The following is a 21,680-nucleotide window of genomic DNA, read 5'->3' as shown; positions in this document are numbered from 1 at the left end:
TCATGACTTCGTCACTGTTCTATTATCAAAATGATCAAGAGAATCAGGCAGGTATATTGTCACTAGTACTCATATATGTATAAGCAGCGAAATGCAAACGTGTTAGGTCTTCAAAATACTAAGCAACAATAGTTATAATTATATGCTAGAATAAAGAACAAAGAAAAAAACTATCGTCCCAGGAGGCAGCCCAGCACCTGTCAGCAGGGTGGAGTAGGCCGAAGGCTCTACATCCTCCCGGTGGGGGCTCCTCACTGGCAAGGTGAGTCAGAGCAACACAGATCAATGTGTGCGTGTGTGTGTGTGTGCGTGTGTGTGTGTGTGTGTGTGTGTGTGTGTGTGTGTGTGTGTGTGTGGAGGAATCAATTGGCATAAGAACTAAATTGGGGAGTAAAAGAAAATGAATAAGACATAAGGATAATAGCAGCAATACACAAGCCTTACAACAATAGAGGAGAATGTGTGATACGGCAAGCCATGTAGATACCTTGTATGTATATTACAATAGCCGCAAAAGCAACATCAACACATTACAATAGGCTATTAGCGAGAAATTAAGGGGGGAAAAAAGCAGTATGGATTGGAATGGATATGGCACAGCCACGGGTACAGAAACCCACGGCTATGGGCGGGGGAGGACTGGAGGCAGATACTATTCCAAACCATTTTCAAAAGCTCAGTGGGATGATGTATTAGGTCATTTTACTTCTTATTATGATCTAATTTACATAAAAATGCTATCAAAATCACCCGAGCTTCGGTTGTACAGAAAAAAAAGGTGAGGTTATGAACAAACTACCGGGGGAAAGGTTTTCCACATTGTCGTTGTCGGGCGGAAACCTCGCATCTCCAAGTTTCAAATGTGTATGTTGTTTTCGTAAAGTAAAGCCCTGATTCACCAGACAAGACCGTCGCACAAAACTAGCGAAAATAGCCGATCTACAAGCACACAACGCCTCGCGCCGCGAGTCGTTGTGTGCTTGTAGATCGGCTATTTTCACTGTTTTAAATCAATCATGTTTTTAAAAGACAAATACAGAACGAACGACTTTGGACGTACAAGGGTTCCACCCGACAACGACAGTATGCAGGCAGCCGCGGGCGCGGCAGAGCGGCGGTAGCTCCGTATGAATCCATCACTGTCTCCCCAGGAGTCCCAGCAGGGCAACGGCTTTATTAGACGACGCCACGCTATCTCACTCATTGTGCATTCTGCTGCAACTACACCACGCTGCCTGCTAGCATGACGGCCTAACGCCGCGGCTCTCAAACCATGTTTGGCTCAGGTCACCCCTAGGGCTGTCACGATTATGACATTTTACATGACGACTAATTTTCACTCAAATTATTGCGATTGACGATTTAATAGTTTTTTGTCGTTGACGATTACATTTCTGATTGGCTTGACTAACACATTTGACAAAACATTTAAAAAAGAACATTGATAGTGGAAATAGCCGATCTACAAGCTCAAAACGTGTTGCATCGCGACGCGTTGTGAGCTTGTAGATCAGCTATTTCCACTATTTTTGAAAAGGTTTGAAAATATGAAATTTTTTAACATGTAAGATGATTATGACAAAATAATTGCAATTAGACGATTATGTGTAGTTGTGACAAGGCCTTGTCACCCCAGTAAACAGCCTTTTGATCCACAGCACCCCTGAGTTACATTGTTACGTTATAGCACGTTATTACAGTGCGTAAATGTGTTAATCTTTGCCACTAAAATACAGTTATGTCACATGGAAAGCTTTAAGAGAATGTACGTTCCGTTGTAGGACAGACAGAAAACAACTTTTCTACTTGACGTTTTAACCCCAGCACTTCAAAGACCTGCAAAATTATCATGCAGTTGGCGTTGGACGCCGGAGCCACATCTTAGAAGATCAAGATTGCGTGCCCAATACAATGAGTAAACAGATGTTTGTTATATTGACTCAATTAGCTGGGGGAGGACCCTCTGGAACCCCACCAAGGACACCTGGGGGTCCCCGGACCCCACTTTGAGAACCACTGATCTACACGACACCGTCTGCTAGCATGATGGGCTAATGTAACATACTGTTAGGCTGATGAATGATGGATAGTTAGGAACTCAAATGGACTGTACCAAGGAACAGAGAACCCAAATGGAGCCATTAAACAGGTCCATTTGGTTCAATTTGTACACTCTTAAATTAGCATTAAGGACTGTGTGCAGTAGGGATGCGAAGATATACCGGTACGGATCGTAATCGCGATACAAACGTGCGCGATACGAGTGAATCGGTTCATTCAGGGTGGATCGGTACAATTGACGGCTGGAATCGTGATGTATCGTATCGTGAGTGTTTGGATCGGTACATTCCACGGTTGGATCGGTTTTTGCATATTAGTATTTCATTCTATACTGTGTTTCCGAGGCGCATTGAATGCCCCATCAGCCCTCCCCCCAAAAAGCACTTGTAGCGACTCTACAGACAGCGTCTTTTACAGCAGCACTGGCTGCTCAGCGGAGCGCAGTGAACACCCCCGACGGAATACAGAGACAGACAGACAGCACTCGTGAGCCCACTGGTTAAACATGCAAGATTAGTACCACGTTTAGCTTTATAACATCCCTGTCCAATGTTCGCTGATGTGATCCGTTGTTGTGTCACTGGACTGGAGCACGCTGCGTGATATTATGATCCACATTCCACACCCGTTTGTTCTTCTTGTCGAGTCTGCGACGGAATTGATTTAAACAAAGCAGAAGCTTCCACGCTTTAACTACACACACGTATGAACTACAACAACGATACTGGGCGTGCAACTAGCGATTTAAACAAAGTATTTGACACTGTTTCACAACTTGTTACTGTAGCAGGCAGAACACTCTTCTGCTGCTGCTGTTCCCTCTGCAAAAAGAGGCTGGAGCCTGATTTATACTTGGCAGCTCGACGGTGTCGCGCACGCACCTAAATAGCAGACCTACAAGCTCACAACGCGACGCGTTGTGACTCAAATATCTATGTTTTGAAACATTTTGGCTAGAAATGGCAAAATCCTAGATTATATTCATACAATATAATAATAATACAGGTCAAGGATCCTTAACTGAGAAGAGAGAGATCAAGCAGGGACCCCCACTGTAGGCTATTTTAGACTACTGTAGGCTATTATATAAAACTGTTGCAGATTAAAACTTGTCAGAGACTTGTTTGACAGCACTATTTCATCAGTGACATTAATACATTACTATGTTGTGTTTATTTGTTCACACATTATCTTTTCTATTAATATGATGGATTTATGTTATTCATTATAATCCATGAATTATTATCTCTTAAACCCTCAATAAGTGTTAATGTATTGGCTAATGTTCCCCCATAGGGTTGCTACTTGCTAGGGTTCAATTGGTTACTGTAAAAACGAACTATTAATATTTGGCCGCCTCACATAACTCTGAGGACCCTAGGGGTCCCTGACCACCTGTTGAGGATGTAATGATATATAATAATGATATAATTATATAGTATTAATCAAACAATTCTACCAGCCAGCAAGGAGTGTTCTCCCAGATTTCAATAAGTTGGATTGTTAGACAGAGCCTAGTACTACAGTGAAACAATAAATTGTTTGGAAATTAAATGTAATGCATTTTTAGTAATTTTTTTTTGGGGGGGGGGATTTACATGGGCTTTAATATAAATCCTTTGCATTGTGTTGAATCGCACCGAATCGTGAATCGTATCGCATCGTAAGCACCAGGGGTGTATCGCAAAATATCGTGAATCATATCGCATCGTATCGGGGTCAGGGGTGTATCGTGATGTATCGTATCGGCAAGATTTCAATGTATCGCAATTATATCGTATCGCTGGGAGTGTATCGTGATGCGTATCGTATCGCCTCAGTGGTCGAGATTCACATCCCTAGTGTGCAGGATTGTACAGTGTCACACCCTGAGATACAAAAAAATCAAACCGAGTTACAAGTGAGCGGTGGTGCGTGTGCATGGCCGTGTGTGTGTGTGTGTGTGTGTGTGTGTGTGTGTGTGTGTGTGTGTGTGTGGCAGTTCATTTCAGGGTCGCGTGTGAGACGCAACAGCGCCACTTGGTCACCAGCGGTATTGCAGCTCATGCTACAGACACACAGAGATATAACATAGTACGGACAAAGTCACCCTGAGGGGATGGTGTGACCACCGCTCAAAAAGAGGGGTGAGCGGATCTATTTATGGTTATTTTCATTAAGCTTCCCGCGAAGCTTGGCCAATGGAGCAGGACATACATACCCTACCGGTACGTACAAACAGACACAGGAGCGGTCAACACAGCTCAAAAAACGGGTATTAAATAGGCGTCCGTATATCAATATGGGGGTGCTTGAAAATTGTAGGTTTGAGAAGCAGCAGCCTAACCGGTAGACTCAATTCACATTGTATGCATTTAGCAGACGCTCTTCTCCAGAGTCACTCATAATAAGCACGGTAAATACTAACTGTACATAGCAAGCTGATAGAACAGAGAACTGTCTACTAGTGCCTCAAGAAACTATAGGATAGCCGCTTTAAAAACAAGAACCCTTCCAAATCAGTTCTCGTCGGTTCTCCCAATAAGAACCCAGTAGGTACAACACAGTAAGAACCCACCAGTACAACCCAGTAGCCAGCAGAACAGACTATAATAACCAAGTAACAACCCAGGGAAAACCCAGTTCCACAAGCATGCATGCAGCAGTGCCTAACCGGGGACACTCCATCCACAATGGAGACATTTAGCAGACGCTCTGTCTTTTATCCAGTGCGAGCGACTCGCACAATAAGCAAGGTAAACAATCACATTACAATAGAATGCAGAGAGAGAGGGAGAGAGAGAGAGAGAGAGAGAGAGAGAGAGAGAGAGAGAGAGAGAGAGAGAGAGAGAGAGATTCAAGAAACTATACAGGATACCGTGGCCATGGGGTCGACCATATAAGAACCTAGCATGTGTCTAATTATAACATACTATATCGGCATTAAAATCTGTACATTGAAACCATTAGGAAACCAGGTTTTACAAAGAAACCCTTTCGAAACCCCCCAGGCTGGGGGTTTAAAGGGTTTCTTTGTAAAAACCTGGTATCCCCAGGTCACTTCGCGCATGAAACAGAAGAACCCAGCTATATTATAGAACCAACTAGAACCCATCTAAAAAGCCAGTTGTTGTAGCTGCTGTACAACTGTACAAACTGCCACCTGGACCCTTATTGGAGTAGCAGAGCGAGCTAGCTTCACTTCAGTCTCGTCGTGGGTTCTCAAAGTGGGGCGCAGGGACAACCCGGGGGTCCCGAAACGGACCCACCACCAGCCACCACAACAACACAACGAGGGTTCTCCAGGCTCCAGCTCTGAGACAGAGTGTCCACGTACGGGTCTATTCGGTTCCCATTTGTGGACACTCTCGGAGTTTAACATTCAAAAGAGAGTTTTTTTTGGAGAACCCAACTAGCTAGAACCCAACTAGCTATACGCTAGCTGAGGTTCTGTTTGCTGCTAAACGCGCAGAAAGAGAGAGAGACAGAGGAGGAGGAAAAAAGACCCGCTTTGGTTTTTTTCCCCCCAAGTTTCATATCCATACAGAAATCATGTTAAATAAGCTGGCTGGAGAAAAAAAAGCGCCGTTCTCTTACCGGGGGGTGATGGATAGGTCCTCCCGGCCTGGCGGGGCTCGACCCGCAGTGAAGCGGGGTTAAATATATCACCGGTGTGGAGCCGTTACAGAATGGACGGTGAGTTAAAAAGGAGAGAGAAAAGGTAATAAGTGTCACTTTATTCACAACAGCATCGATGCTGCTGCGTCTGTTCTGCTCTCTGCCTGGCCGCCATCTTTACTGAGCTGTGGACTGGACCATTCTGACTCCACGGAGCAGGGGGGAGAGAGAGAGAGAGAGGCTCAGTGCTGCTGGTGGATGACAAAAGCCCCTTTTCGACTGCAGCTTTAGCACCACACGACACTACACCACACCGCACCACATGAAACTTTTTATTTTCCATTAGCCTACACAAGGGTACCCTATCAGTAAGAAACAAATTGGCACCTTCAACTGGACTGCCCATAAGTCCGAAGGATCATTCATTAGTCCGAATTTAGTTAGGGTTAAGCCCTTTGCACACAGGCGCGTTTAACCGCACGGATAAAACGGACAATATCATTTTTTGAAAAGAAAACAATGATTCTCTATGACCTCATGCACACCGGCTCCGAATTAGCCGTGCGACGAGTGGCTGCCGCCGTGCGTTTTTTTCTCGATCGAACCCAGTTCGATTTGTGCGTCTTGTCGCATGGTGAAAAACTCATCAGTCCTTTTATGACTCCTTTTGGGATCCGCAGCGCCGATTCGGCACAGCCTTGCACACCAAATCCAATGCGTTTTATTCATGCCGCAAACGAAAAAAACGCTTTGCACACAGGACAGTTGCGTTTTTTTTTTCCCGTTTGCTGCATGAATAAAATGCATTGGATTTGGTGTGCAATGCTGTGCGGAATCGGCGCTGCGGATCCCTAAAGGAGTCATGAAAGGAGTGATGAGTTTTTTACCGCATGCGACAAGACGCACAAATCGAACTGGGTTCGATCGAGAAAAAAACGCACAGCCGCAGCCACTCGTCGCACGGCTAAAGCCCTTTGCACACAGGCGCGTTTAACCGCACGGATAAAACGGACAATATCATTTTTTGAAAAGAAAAGAATGATTCTCTATGACCTCATGCACACCGGCTCCGAATTAGCCGTGCGACGAGTGGCTGCCGCCGTGCGTTTTTTTCTCAATCGAACCCAGTTCGATTCGTGCGTCTTGTCGCATGCGGTAAAAAAACTCATCACTCCTTTTATGACTCCTTTTTGGATCCGCAGCGCCGATTCCGCACAGCCTTGCACACCAAATCCAATGCGTTTTATTCATGCCGCAAACGAAAAAAACGCAACTGTCCTGTGTGCAAAGGGCTTAATTCGGATACAGTGTGCATGAGGTCGTAGAGAATCATTGTTTTCTTTTTTTGAAATGAAATTGTCCGTTTTATCCGTGCGGATAAACGTGCCTGTGTGCAAAGGGCTTTAGGCATAGTATTCTTCACAAATTCGGACTAATGAACCTTCTTTGAAACCCTGTGTGGTGCAGTAGATAGCCAGAAAAAAAAAAGAAAACAGTGCAGGAAAATATATATAGTAGATATTTACAATACATCTCATATAACATTGAATGACAGACGGATAGAACACAGTACTATGCAGTAGATATTGTACAATTGTGCAGTTTGGATGGCTGGATAGATAGATAGATAGATAGATAGATAGATAGATAGATAGATAGATAGATAGATAGACAGACAGACAGACAGACAGACAGACAGACAGACAGACAGACAGACAGACAGACAGACAGACAGACAGACAGACAGACAGACAGACAGACAGACAAATTAAAGATTACTAAAACTATAGGAGCCAAAATATACATTTGCTTAATTGTTCATCTAATTCTTGTTGGGTTTTTCCCACGCTCTGTTTTGATGTGTCACTTCCTAATTGATTGATTGATTATCTCCTGCTGCCTCCTCATTACCTTTAGTTTGTGATGTGTGTCTTGGGCTGTTTTCTGTTTTCTATTTACGTTTTAGTTTTCTGTGTTCAATTCATTCATCTAAGTTTCAGAACAACATTTATGGACCTTATTATTTTGTGTTAATAAATCACCTTAACAGCAAGAGGTTTTCTGGTTTTGTTTGGAAACCCACATTTCCTGCCCGAGGCTCAGCCTCTTTTAAATGGTTTGCATATTGGGAAAATAGTCTCTAAATTTGGCACACAGTTAGAACATGCCTTATGGAAAATGTTTGGCTGTAGGGACATTGCAGATTTGTCTTGGTAAACTTGTGGGAGCCAATCAAAGTTGGTGTCTCATAGACTTTACTATACTAATAATAAAATAAAATAAATGCTTTAAGTAACATGTGAGAGGTCAAACTCAGATGAATGGTTTTCGTGCAAAACAAATGCTTGCATTGGATTCAGAATCATGAAAAAACCCTAGTTTGACCCTTCACATGCTACTTAAAGCATATTTATTTTTTGTATTATTTACTGTATAGTAAAGTCTATAGACGGGTTTCTGGTCCACGTTACACTGATAAGAAGTAGACGCGTGCGCAGGTTCGGTACCAAAATTAGCCAATGAAACCATTGGCTAATTTTGTAAAAACCTGGTATCCCCAGAAAACAACAGGTGTCAGCCTTCTGATTGGTCCCTGAGACTCCCTGACTGGCCAACCAGAAAAAATCATTCACTTTTTGCTATCGGGGGTGGAGTTGTGCAGTGAGAGAATGTTGCTTCAGGGTTAGGGTTAGGTCCGCACTGCGCGGCACGGCGAGCGTGCAGTACGGCGGCGCGAGGTGATTATATGGTCATTATAATGAATAAGCTTCAACAAACTAGTTCACATGGACCTTATCAATGTAACTAAGAGTTTTGATTGGGTACATATATTTTAAATGGGCAGAATTACGAAAGCCAGCCTATTATGTGAGTAGAACTATAGGCTGGCTGTCATTTTCCTACCCAAAATGCACTGCACTTTCTCTTTCTATTTATCTCCTCTGTCTGATCCAGAGGATTAAACTAATTAAAACATATATTGTCGGGGGAAAACTACTGTTTTGCTATGTAACTACTGTACTTTTTTCTTCCCTTTTTATTAATATCACGTAGATGTGTTTTTTTTTGGTACTTTATATAGCTGTAATGAGGCTATGAACAATCTTTTTCCCCCATCCACTTCCACTATAGAATAATCTGCAATGGTGATTCTGTCCCACTATTAAACAAATTAAAACATATATTTTCGGGGGAAACCCCCTGTTTTGCAATGTAACTACTGTACCTTTGTCTTCCCTTTTTATTAATATCACCTAGATGTTTTTCCTTTGGTACTTTAAATTGCAATAATGAGGCAATGAAAATACCCTCTCCCCCCATTCACTGCCACTATAAAAACAATCTGCCCAGGGTAATTTGTACCACCATAGTAACAGGGCAGAATGGGGCGGGATTTGACTTACGGTCTATTGATTACATGATACAGTCACCTGTGCATTTAGTCTCAATGTTTGTAAACAAGAAACCTGTCTATGAGAGCCCAACTTTGATTGGCTCCCACAAGTTTACCAAGGCAAATCTGCAATGTCCCTATAGCCAAAAATGTTCCACATGTTCTAACTGTGTGCCAAATGTCATGCTTCTTTCAAAAAGTGCACGATTTGTGCACGAAACGCTCGGACTACAAGACAATGTCTCAAATATCCCTGCAGTTGCACGTGACCGTTGGCAGCCAATAGCATTCTAATTGGGTACCAGTAAACAATGATGGCAACACCCATACAAGGGGGGGGAAAAAAGCTTCATTTTCGCTGCATAGAAACCAATAGGTTCCCACCGTCGCAGCGTGATTTTAGGGCCAAATGTGTAGGAGTAGTGTCCAAAAATTCGTTTGAAAAAATTGGCCTGAAGGTGGCGCTAAATGTGACTAGATCCATGTTGATGACATGAGTGTAGACATACTGTGTACCGGTTTGCGTGATTTTAGGACAAAATGTGTAGGAGCTGTGTCCAAAAAAGTGTTTTAAAAAATCGTCCTGAAGATGGCGCTAAATGGGACAGATCGACGTTGATGACATGAGTGTAGACATACTGTGTACCGATTTGCGTGATTTTAGGGCAAAGATGCGTCCAAAAATGTGTTTTGCAAGAATCGGCCTCATGGTGGCACTAGAAGAGGGTCATGTGTGAATTGATGGGTGGAGGTTGTGGTTTGGCAGGCAAGGAGTGTGTGTGCAGAATTTGGCATGGATCGGGGCAACGGTTGCGGAGATATGAGCAGGGCAAAAGTGTGATGTGTGACAGACAGACAGACAGACAGCTGGTCGAGGTTTTGATAGTAAATGCGACCTGACGGTCGCAACAAAATCCATCTAACTAAAAGACCAAATATGTTGCACATCAAGGAGTCCTCAGCAGCATACAGGTTCTCAACCAGTGGTCTGGGGACCACCTGTGGTCCTTGAGGGGGTTCCAGGTGGTCCCCAGTTAAATCATGTGGAGAGTTGGTAACCAAATGGACCCATTAGATCTTTATCTCTTGAGGGTGTAAAATGAAACCACATGGACCCTCACAGGTCCATGCGCTCTCAAGAGTTAAACTAGAAACATGCAACTGGAAATTGCAAGTGTGCTTGCCGTGATGTGGGTCACAGCGAACCATTCCGTCCTTGTTCCTTGTCCCTCACGCCCAAATAAGGAGATCCCCGATGTCATCAATCATAACGCCGACTGGTTCAAATTTAGACGGTTAATAGCCAAATATAGGGCGAGGTGGAAAAGGAAGGCTGTCAATGCCTAGTGGGTACGTTTTGGCACATGCCAAGGTAAGACTGGAAGCACTTTGAAGCCATCAAGTGTTTATTGAGAATAAATGACATGCATTTGAAAAAGCATGAAGGGGAGCACATGGATCTAGTCTGCCAGTGTGTGATTCACTGCTCAATTCTGAGGTAAGGTGTGCTAACATATGTGTGCTACAGATATATTGATGTAGATTGTATTTACCTCACTAATTGTTCGAGATATTTGGCGATGTCTGTGACAAATCTGACCCATTAGGCAACTAAAGCATAACATTATAACACAGTAATAGACTATTTACAGTGGGTGTGCAGAGTAATTGTAAAATAAAAAAATTGCATGCTAAATGCAATTTCTGCCTTTTTTTTTTCTTTAGAAAGAACTAAATGGAAAATCAACGTTCTACGGGCAACCGAGACCTGTTCAGAACGTCTTGTTTTAAATATATCATTAGAAAAGAATTCACTCCAAAAGGGATTAAGCCCATATCTGGGAATACTGTGTCAGTCTCATGTGGTCTATGATGCCCAAGTGCATGTTAGTAAAACTGTGGGAGGAGTAGTGCGGCAAAATAATGTGTATTTAGGGGGAAAGATGGATGGATGGATGGAATAAAGTCGGACAAGTACTAGTTATTGTTAAAAAAAATAATAATATAGGCCTACAAGTCTACACAATTAGAGAATGTAGACGAATTGTTATTTTGATCTATGTTGGCCTGTTATCTCTCCTAAGGTACATACGGTATACAATTAATGACCACAAAATATTCAAAGTCTTGGGTCTGAGAGGCTAAATCTCATCAAATGGTGGTCCGTGGCTCAAATGGCGAATAAATAATGGACCTTGATGTGAAAAAAGGTTGAAAACCATCGGCATACAGGATAAAGGATGTTGAGGATATTGTAGGCTACTACTGTAGGAGATACTGTCTGAACAATACCGTTCAAAACCACAGGTCTGATGGTTTGGGGAAAGAAAAAGATGACTACTGGTTCAAATGATACACAACAAAGTGGAAGTTGGTCTGTTACTGTGAGTTAAAGGAGTGGTTTACCCCAAAACACACTTATTTTATATCAATTACACACACAATGCACAAAGCCTTGAATTCATGGAGATGCATTTAGTTTTTGTCACATTCCTGACTCGACTCCTCAGACGAGCCCTCCATCGCTGCTTCCAGTCATCCCGGTTCTCATCCTGCCAGCTTGTTGGTGCTTTGCGCTCCTGCATCTTTCTTGAGTACAGCCACGTATGTTAGTGTATGGTAGTGTAGTGACCAGTGCCCATGTGTTGGCTCCCACAGCACCAATTTGCTGGCTGGCAGCTCCTGATTAGGAAGAGGGCGGTTTACGAGGCTAGATCCTGATGCCTTTGGTGGTGTCCTGCAAGTCTCATTCTCCTGGCTGCAATTTTCTCGCTCACCCTTTATTCCCTCATACAGGATCTTGTTGGTAACATGTGTACTCTTGCTGATGAGAGACTTCTGAAGGGTTGGCTTCAGGGTCCAGCATTCACTGCCATAGAGGAGAACAGAGGGGGGAGGTTAGAGTTCCATACACTGCCGTTCAGGGCCCTCCATGGGCCTTCCTCACATTAAGATCTTGCTCAGTTGACTCTGCTATGAGTCTCCTATACTGACCGATGACCAGGACATCAAATTATTGGCTTATAGGAATGTGACAAAAAATTAAAGATCTCCATGAAGTCAAGGCTTCATGTGTAAAAGATAGATGGTGTATGTGTTTAAAAAAGGGGGGGAAAGTGGTCAAGTCCCTGCCCACCACCACAAAGGTTGTGGGTTCAAATCCGCTGTGGTGCATCCGGCTTTGTCGGGCGCCTATATACGAACACAATGGGCCCGTGTTCGTGAGAGGAGGTGATATTAGTCATTGCATGTAATCCTACAGGCTGGGGTGGCGTGTTGATCAAAACACCAGGTTAAGACAAAGTAGCGCTTGTTTTCGGTGAAGATGACGGAGGCACGTTGTCTCAGGCGACCTTCATGCAAGCGAGAAACCGCCGAGCAAGCGGTAGCGAGCGAGTCGCCATGTCGAGCGTTGTGAAGGTCGCATGAGCCGACTCAGCGCCGTTAGAAGTTGTAAACCAGGGGGTCACAATAGTAAATCTTTCGGCACCTCCGCGCACCTCCGTGCGTTCCAAGTGCGCTAGCCTACCTCCGGTTCAGCCAATCACAAAACTTCCGCGGGTGGGTCTTATCTTCTTTAACCTCGCGTCACCAGTCTTTCTTTACCAGGAAAGCCTGGTATTTGTTTCCAACGGGCTGTTTGATCTGGTCTAGGCGGAAACCACAAGCAGAAGAAGCGGCATATGTTTGTTTTGGTTCCCCCCCGTTTGTTTCCCCAATCCCTATTAAAATGCTCAAGCAGCCTAGTGTAGTCTTGCCAGTCGCTATGAGTTTGGACTAAAAGATGCATATACCAGAAAGTATAAAAAAAAAAAAGATGCATATACCAAAGCCATTTTCCAAAAGCAAAACTACGCCACATCAAGGGGTTTATTAGGTAGGCCCTAAAAGCATGTCCTTGAGAGCGGAGAATTGTTTTGGGTTAACTGTTTCCGGGTTTGATAGTTCCGGCCAAAGTGTAGTCCGTCTAGGAGTGGTTTCCGCTCCTGACCGGAACAAACCCCGAAAGGTGAAGCGATCTCAGGCTATATCTTCTTAACCCAGACAGTGTTTTGATACACGCGCTGGGGCGTCAGCAGGGAGTATTGTGTGCGAGTAGAACGAAAGGCTCTACGATGTCCTCCTCACTGGCAGGTGCAGTCAGATATAAAACAGCAGTGACAAAACACAAATGTGTGTGTGGGGAATTCATTGCTATAACGACTAAAACCAATAATTGGCTACTAGCCACAAATGACTCATAACACATGACACATAAAGGCCCTTCTACAGACGGATTAACAGCTGCAGCCAGAAAACAAGACAAAAACAAAAGCACAGACAAAACAAAACAGACACACTCGACTCCATCCATCCATCCATCTTCAACTGCTTATCCGGAATCGTGTCGCGGGGGTAACAGTTCCAACTGAGACCTCCAGATGTCATTATCCCGAGCAACTTCCTCAGACACACTCTCTCCCCCCAATACTTGATTGTCCAGTGATTATGCCAACAGTTTAAATACTTAGTTATTATATTCAGCACACATACAATGACATCAGTATAGATATATCCTTTTTTTCATCAATACCCCAACTCTCCAAAAAACAAATTTTAATCTTGTGCGATATTAATATGGGAAAGGTCTGCTTTCTGTCTGTAAAACCAAAAAACAACAACCTTCACTTAATGCGGCCCACAGGTTAATATCGGAATAGGCCTACTGTTATTGATTTCAGCTGTTACAATTCCAAACATGCAAACATGACCCATTTTAATTACTTCAGTTGAATGACTAGTTAAAATGTCTTTCTTATGTCCAAGCATTTTTATCTACAAACTCAAAATGCATCATGCTGCGATGCGTTTTGAGCTTGTAGATCGGCTATTTTTACTACTTTTGTGTGACATACTACACTGACAAAATAGGACATTAATTTACGGAAGAAAAAGGTTAAAATGCAGAGATATGAGTTTTCTGCCCAACAGTAACAATATGCATTGTGGCCTTTTGGAGTGAGTGTGGAAATATAATGGCTATATAGGCTGTCTGGAACAAACTCCCAGAAAACTACAGGTCTCTTAGTGTATTTCTGTTAAATCACAACTCAAAACCTCTCTGTTTGCTGCTCCCTTTGATTGTGTTTTTTTTTTCTTTCTCTTCTCCACCGTAATTGTATTTGGTCTTTTTTTTTTTTACTTATTTTTGTTTTATTGTAACCCAATGTCATTGTATTCCTTCACTTGATGTTCTGTGTAAAGCACATTGAATTGGCTTGTTGTTGAATTGTGCAAAATCGCCTTGCCTCAATCAGGTACCATATGTGCATAAACAACTGTTTACCCTAATGGCAAATCATACTTTCAAAAGAGGCAGTGTCTGTCCTTCAAGGAGAGGGAAAAACTATGAAAATAGCAGATGTTGTTTTTTTTCTCCGTGGAATTTGGGCAAAATCTACATTTAATACAGCAATGCATTGATATATAATTAAAAAAAGAAGAAAAATAAAATAAAAGAAAGTGTCATATTACTTATGAATACTGAACATTTTCCCTCCAGTAGGTCTACTCAAGCACACATTTTTACAGAGCAAATTGTTTCAGTAATATTTGACTAGAAGTATTCCACCACACTTATCAACAAAGCTCATCTATCATCTATTTTCTATACTAGTTTGTTTGATTTTGGTGAAATAAATACACAATATATAATGCAATAAATCACTTGTTTCCAGTGCATTATCTATAGCTGTATTCTCAATGTCACCATAAAACTTCTCCCCTCCTCCACACGGAGATGATACAGTCCAGCTTGGTCCCAAAGAAAAAAAAGTCCATAACCCAGCTGTATGTGTGTGTGTGTGTGTGTGTGTGTGTGTGTGTGTGTGTGTGTGTGTGTGCGCGCGTGCGTGCGCGCGCGCGCCGTCCGTCCGTGCGTGGTGCGCGCGTTTGTGGTTTGCACACAGAAGAATAGAGCATTATTGTGACCCTTGCCTTATTGTTGACTTAAATGTTATAACGATTTATAACGTATTAATTGACAATTAAATGAAGTCTACAATATTTAAATTGTTAGTACTTTACACACCTGAAAACCACCAGTTTTTGTTTTAGTAGATTTATGACTGTAGACCTACCATTTACATTAAGATTATCATAATGTATGTTCATTAACATGAATTGACTTATTCATGTTAGGCATTAATTAAGCATTAGCGTGTGCGTATAGGCTATTAATTGAAGTTAAAACATTAATTAAGCATTGTAATCCGTGCTGTATAAAGAGAATGCTAGATTTGTGGACAGTGGTGTAAGGTAACTAAGTAGCCTATAGGCTACTCAAGTACTGTATTAGTATACAATTTCGAGGTATTTGTAGCCTACTTTACTTGAGCATTTCCAATTTTCACTAGGCCTAATTTTACTCCATACATCGGATCCAAATAGCCTATTGTACTTTTACTCCACTGCATTTATCTGAAACGTTTAATTAAGTTAGCCTATATTGTAGATTTTGATTATTATTGCAACACATACATTAACCACTTCAGCCCTATACACTTTTGCAAGCAAGCATTGTGAGCTTGTAGATCTGCTATGTTCTAAATATCTTTATACAGTTTATACATTTAAAACTTGTGAAATGGGACCTTCTGCACAATGAGTATAGGCCTACTTTACTTTTGGTACTTTAAGTACATTTTGATACTAATACTATTGCACTTAAAGGCTGAAGCCACACCAAAGTAGGCTACCTATGAGAGTGGATTCCCCATTCCGTCAATGCATTTCAATGAGAATGGAGCGTTTTTTTTTGTTTGTTTTTTTGCAGAAATCCTATATTGGCATGAAAACGCTCCATTCTCATTGAAATGCATTGGCGGAATGGGGAATCCACTCTCATAGGTATAGGGCCTACTGTAGGCTACTTTGGTGTGGCTTATTCATGTAGGCCTATAAAATGTTGAATTCCGGACTTCTATTTGTAGCAGTATTTCTACATTGCAGTAGGCTATTTATTGGTACTTTTAATTAAGTACAAAATGTGAGTACTTTTGCCACCACTTAGATGTGTGGATCAAAACGGAGACAGATTGTGTTGCTTCGGGTCAGATGTATACTTGACGCCAGGGCGCCCCCCTGTGGCCGTATGCTCCAACCATACAGGTGGGTTTAGGACTGAATCATAGGAAGAGTACATATACCAGTGTTTCTCAAACTTTCTAATTTCAAGGTCTCCCCTTAACTCTGACAGTGCACAAATGGTACCAAATATTCGGTACCATATTCTGTACACTATCAGAGACGAGTTACTGACTTGTATGGATCAATTTAGACCCCCATAAAGGAACCCACAGAGTCCCTGGAATCTACTTAGAGAACCACTGAGATGGACCATCATTTAGTAGGGCTTCCAGTGGGATCATTTCAATTATCTCAACCTGTGGGTCGGGGCCCACTGGTGGCGGGCCGTGAGAATATTGCAAGTGGACCCCCAAATAATTAGGAAAATATTATGAATTTATTGATAATATAAAAGTAACATTAATAAAGGTTAACATAAAAAAAAAACAGCTTATTATTTTTCTTTAACTCACTGAACGCCATAAACGTCTTATACGTCTTTGGACCTCGGTGCCATAAACGTCTTTTACGTCTTTTTAATTAATCAAAAGTTTTATCATTTTTTCATAATTGTAATTTCAAAAAAATCGCTCTAGAAGTTGGCCATATGCCTCCGTGACCTGAGCGATACGGCCGATTTGACTGTAGCACCAGTGTAACACAGTCCGGCGGAAAATCGGTATAGCCGAAGATTGGTTCCGGCCGTTTAAATGTTATCTAAAACGTTCGTTTATACACTTTCCCGTGCATCCCTGACGAACTATAAGTACTCAAAAAACGTTCTTCTCTACCTATCCTTGATCGCGATCGCCAGGGTTCCGAAGTGTGTTAGCATGCTAGCTAAAAGGCCTGGCCAAAATGTAAACAACAGGCCCAAACCAAAAAAAAGATGGACGTCTTCTTCCTTCTTCTGTTAGTTGATCAGATAGTAGGAGACCACCCTCTGGTGGTTTTCAAATGGTATTGCACTCCAGATTGCACACAGGGCCCATCACAGCACACACATATGATGATGATCAAGACATCTTACACATGTTCTATTGAAGCCCAAATCTAATGATAGGATATATATATATAAATATACATGTTTTCCTTTGTAAGAGGGGTAGTGTGGCTTTCGATAGAAGCATAGATTTATATATGTAATTTAAGTACAAAATATGATTTTGGCCCCCATAAAAAGGCAAAATTAAGCAAAATGGCTGGCACCAGTTTTGTAGATTTTGAATAAAGGGTGGCATTCACTGAGTTAAAATGCATGGGATTTTACCTGTATAAAATGGTTAAAAAACAAAGTAGAAAAATAAAACTGAATTGCTCAGTCTTCTTCTTTCGTGTTCAGTGTCTCTTAAACACTTCAAGGACCCCCAAATTAATATGCTTTTGGCCACGGTTTGATGTTTTCTAATATTACTATGCAAGGCTTAAAGGGATATTTCACTTTCAAAAAGACATTGGGCAATTTTATCATCTAATCAGGCTTGTATGAACACCCTGGACAGTTTTTAGTTTGCTTGATTCAATATTTAGATATTTGATGTAAATGTTATCAGGCCCTCCAGGCCCAGCGCCTCTCCCCATACACACCCATTGTAACTTCAAACTCCATTTTAACCATGATATTCATCAAAAACACCCATTATTTTTTCTGATGACTCATACTACCCTCCTAATACATGAGCAAGACATGTTTTTTCGATAACCTTTTTCATTTTTTTATAACTTTTTATTGAATTTAATTTTCCATTTTCCCAAAGAATATTTAATGAATCTATCATGGTTAAAATGGAGTTTGAAGTTAAAATGGATGTGTATGGGGAGAGGCCCTGGAGGGCTTGATAACATTTACATCAAATATCTAAATATTGAATCAAGCAAATTAAAAACTGTTCAGGTTATTCATAAAAGCCTGATTAGACAATAAAATTACAAAAGTACACACACACACACACACACACACTTGAAAGTGGAATAGCCCTTTAATTGTTAAATATGCTTATTTCAATCCCACCACAGCTCCTTGAGGTGGTTTCACCAAACCTCCACTACACCAAATCTCTACACTGAAAAGCGAATGAATTGTAACTAAATAATAACTATATTGGACTCATTGAATCACAGGTTCTTGTTTTACATGTTTTACATAACTGTCCCCAGCCTTGGTACTAAAAGCAAAGTTAGAAACATAACACAGTGAAGTTTAGTGTTGGGAATTATCTTTATTAAGTAAACTCTACATTTTCAGTATTGCTTGTATCTGTTCTTTTTTATTTCTTTTTTATTATTTTTTACTCTAAATTACAACCTCTTGCAATCAGCACAGTTTATATATATTTATATAACATCTTTTTTTTTGTGTGTGTTTTGTTTTCTCAACCAAGCTACACTTTTGAGGAATACAAAAATATCACAGTTACATTTTTCTACTAAATAATCACTCTTCACCCTTGAGGTCCAGAGCAAAGAAATGAAAAATGAAAACAAAAGATGCGTGACTTTGGAACACAACAGCGAAGTGGCGAACCGCTCGGCCCCTGAGCGTGGATGGAACATGAACATTATCTCTTTTAGAGAAACAAGCACCTGGTGGAATCCTTAGGAACCAACTAAACACTTTGAGCGAAGGGAACCCTGTTACACCACATCAGGTCAACAGTCGTTTCTTCAACCACTCAAACCCTCTAGACTAGACCAGAGTTGGCTCTGCTGCAGCTGGTCTGCTCTCGTCGCCTTCTACTTCCAAATCTCTCCGCCGGAAATAGCCCGATGTACAAGCCTCAAGGCATAGATCGGGCAGATCTCTGGCTGATGTTCTTCCCCAGAACAGGGGGTCGCTGGGGTTCAAGTGGTCATTTTGGCCTCGGCTGGACCTGTGGGGCCGGTGTTGGGATGAGCCTGCTGCCACTCACACGGGGAGCGGTGACCCGTTCAACTGCCCAGCCCGGCGGCTCAAACAGGGGCTAACGGACATGTTTACACGTCTGAAGAAGAGACGTTCAGTCATCTGCATCGAGCCCCCGGATGACCTTTCCCGTTTTGGCCGCCGACCAGATAACCGAAAGAAACAAACAGAAACAAACAGAAACAAAAGCATCCACTTTGAAGTTGATATGAATGAAGAGACTGGACTCTCAAAGAGTCGACGGCAGCCAGTGAGTTTTGGTCCAGTCTGACTCGCTTCGTTCACCGCCGGTTCCAGTGTGGAACCACAAAATGGGCTCAAACAAGGAAAAGAAAGAAAGAAAGAAAAAAAAATGAACCAACCACGCGACACTCAACACGTTTAATATTCTCTCACTCTTTTCAGATTCCTCTCGGCATACATAATTACATATCAGATTCTATACAAAATATAAAAAAACAACAGAAAAAGACAAAATAAAAGATAAAACAAAACACTGAAAAATCCTCACCCGTACTTAGGTCATCATCGTTTGTCATATTAAACTTCTGTTGTTTTTTTTTATATATATTTATATATATATAATTTCAACAAACTGTTTTTTTTTTTTTCCTTTTTGTTTTTTCTTTAAACACTGTCAGAATAGCTAAAATGTAGATCTGTAGTGACACGTTTCTTTTTTGGGGAACGGGGGGTTTCAGCGTCCCCCCAGCACCCCCTAGAGGAATGTTGCAGTAATGAAACTGACTCACTCAGTGGTTTCCAAAAAAAAAAAGAAAAAAAAAAGAAGTCACAACGTCACGTTTAACGTCAAAATGAAAACTTAACAGTGAGAGAGAAAAAATGAAAAAGAATACGATTTAACCACTTTAACCCTATTTTCAAAAAAGATTCAAAACCCTTCCCAAAAACGTCAAACTCACAACACGTCTCGTGTCGACGTGTTGTGAGCTTGTAGTTTGGTGGTTTTCAGGAGGTTTATGCAATTCTTCCGAACATAATGATGCCCCAAAACCGGGGCGCCAAGGGTTGAAGTGGTTACTGACAACAATAATAATAATAATAATAATAATAATAACAGATTTACACAAACATAATCAATGATAATAAATGTAGGGAGGAGGGATGATGAGGTTCAGTCAAAAAGAACAGAGTCTAGAGGAGGTCGTTTCTGTTTCCGTCTGCTCCTCCATGCTCCGCATGAACAAATACACACGCACACAAACAAACACCGATGACAATAAAAACAAAGTCTTTCAGGGGCTCATGGTACATGGGGTAGGTTGATTGTGCTGCCTGTGTGTGCTACTTGCGTGTGTGCATGTGTGTGCGTGTGTGCATGTGTGTGTGTGCGTGTGTGCGCGCAAGGAAGGGTCCATGGGCGCTCGGGTCTGGGAGGAGGGGGGCGGTGATAACGGTGATGCTGAGGTTCGCTGCGACACGGAGCATTATTTCAGAAGCGGAGAGCAGAGAGAAGAATCAGTCTGGTGCTTTTATCTAGACACTGAGATCCCACTTCTGACACCGATCAGTCTGGGGCTTTCATCCAGACAATGGATGTGCACCGCTGTTCCTCCGCTCCTCCGCCGCCCCCAGCTCCTCGCTCCCAGCACTGTCAGCCCGATCCCAGCGCCAGGCACAGTCACGGGGAGAAGGTGGCCATCTCCAGGGAGATGCGCTGCCACAGCTCCTTGGTCTGCTTGCCGCGCTTCAGGTTCTGCAGCACGTCGTTGAACTGCATCATGCCCACGGGCGTCAGGCAGAAGGCGCCGCGCGCGCTGCGGATGATGTTGACAAAGTCGTCGTAGTCGGCGGGCGTCAGGTGGATCAGCCGGTGGTGGATGTACTGCGGGAGAGGAGGGAGAGAGAGAGAGAGAGAGAGACGGACTGGTGAGCCGCTGGGCCGCTACAAAAAGGCAGTTTTCTGAGAAACCCGTTTCTATGTCAGTGGTTCTCAAACCTTTTCATGTCAAGGACGGCCAATAATATATGTATTTGGCCACAGACCCCATCTCAAAATACTTTGTTTCAGGGACCCCCAGAAGCAAAGATTTTAGTTAAAAATGTGCGCTTTAAAAAATATAAAGAAATATATAAAGATGTTCACATAATTGTCAAGATTCTTAAAAATATAGCAGATCTACAAGCTCGTAGCTATAAACTTGTATATATGCTATTTTTGAATAGCCAAAAAAGAAAATTGGCAGCTATTTGTCTCAAAGGTTTTAGACAAATTAGATGTGCTGCTATTACTGTATACAACTACTTCCAACAGCAAATGCAGATTGTTTTTGTTATTGTGTAAGCTACTGTAGCAGCATGGGGGCGGCCCCTTCCCTGAGCGCTGTGCCAATAGTGCTCACTGCACCTAACCTTTAGGATGGGTAAACAATTTCACACATTGTACAGTGACAAAAAAAAAGACCCTAAAGTAGTCGGGACCATTTTCTAAGTTGCAATGTGACACAGTTGGTTTTACACATTCCTTATAACGTTTTAATTGTACGCACGGTACATGCTCTAAGGTTTGATTGTCTAATTTCACAAATGTAGGTATGTTTTCTAATGATAATAACGGCCCTGTGAACTGAGATGGAGAGGAGAGAGAGAGAGAGATGG

At 42.1% G+C, this 21,680-nt stretch overlaps 1 protein-coding gene and 1 long non-coding RNA gene across 5 annotated transcripts in view; both read right to left on the bottom strand.

The window, feature by feature from the left end:
* Window positions 1-5,826, bottom strand: part of LOC308296902 — a 253,786-nt gene extending 247,960 nt beyond the window's left edge. The window contains exon 1 of the long non-coding RNA XR_013962648.1: window positions 5,638-5,826. This is a non-coding gene — a long non-coding RNA (uncharacterized lncRNA). The remainder of the gene's footprint in view (window positions 1-5,637) is intronic.
* Window positions 5,827-20,571: 14,745 nt separating this feature from the next.
* zswim8 (zinc finger, SWIM-type containing 8) overlaps window positions 20,572-21,680 on the bottom strand; it is a 117,512-nt gene continuing 116,403 nt past the window's right edge. For all 4 annotated transcript variants that reach the window (XM_080741177.1, XM_080741179.1, XM_080741178.1 and 1 more), the window contains exon 33: window positions 20,572-20,907. In XM_080741177.1, the coding sequence (XP_080597303.1) occupies window positions 20,704-20,907 (204 nt within the window). In that variant the 3' untranslated portion in view covers window positions 20,572-20,703. The remainder of the gene's footprint in view (window positions 20,908-21,680) is intronic.

Source organism: Nannobrachium achirus (genome assembly GCF_963921795.1).
Source record: "Nannobrachium achirus genome assembly, chromosome: 13".
Classification (NCBI taxonomy): Eukaryota; Metazoa; Chordata; class Actinopteri; order Myctophiformes; family Myctophidae; genus Nannobrachium; species Nannobrachium achirus.
This window is presented reverse-complemented; position numbering and strand designations above follow the sequence as displayed.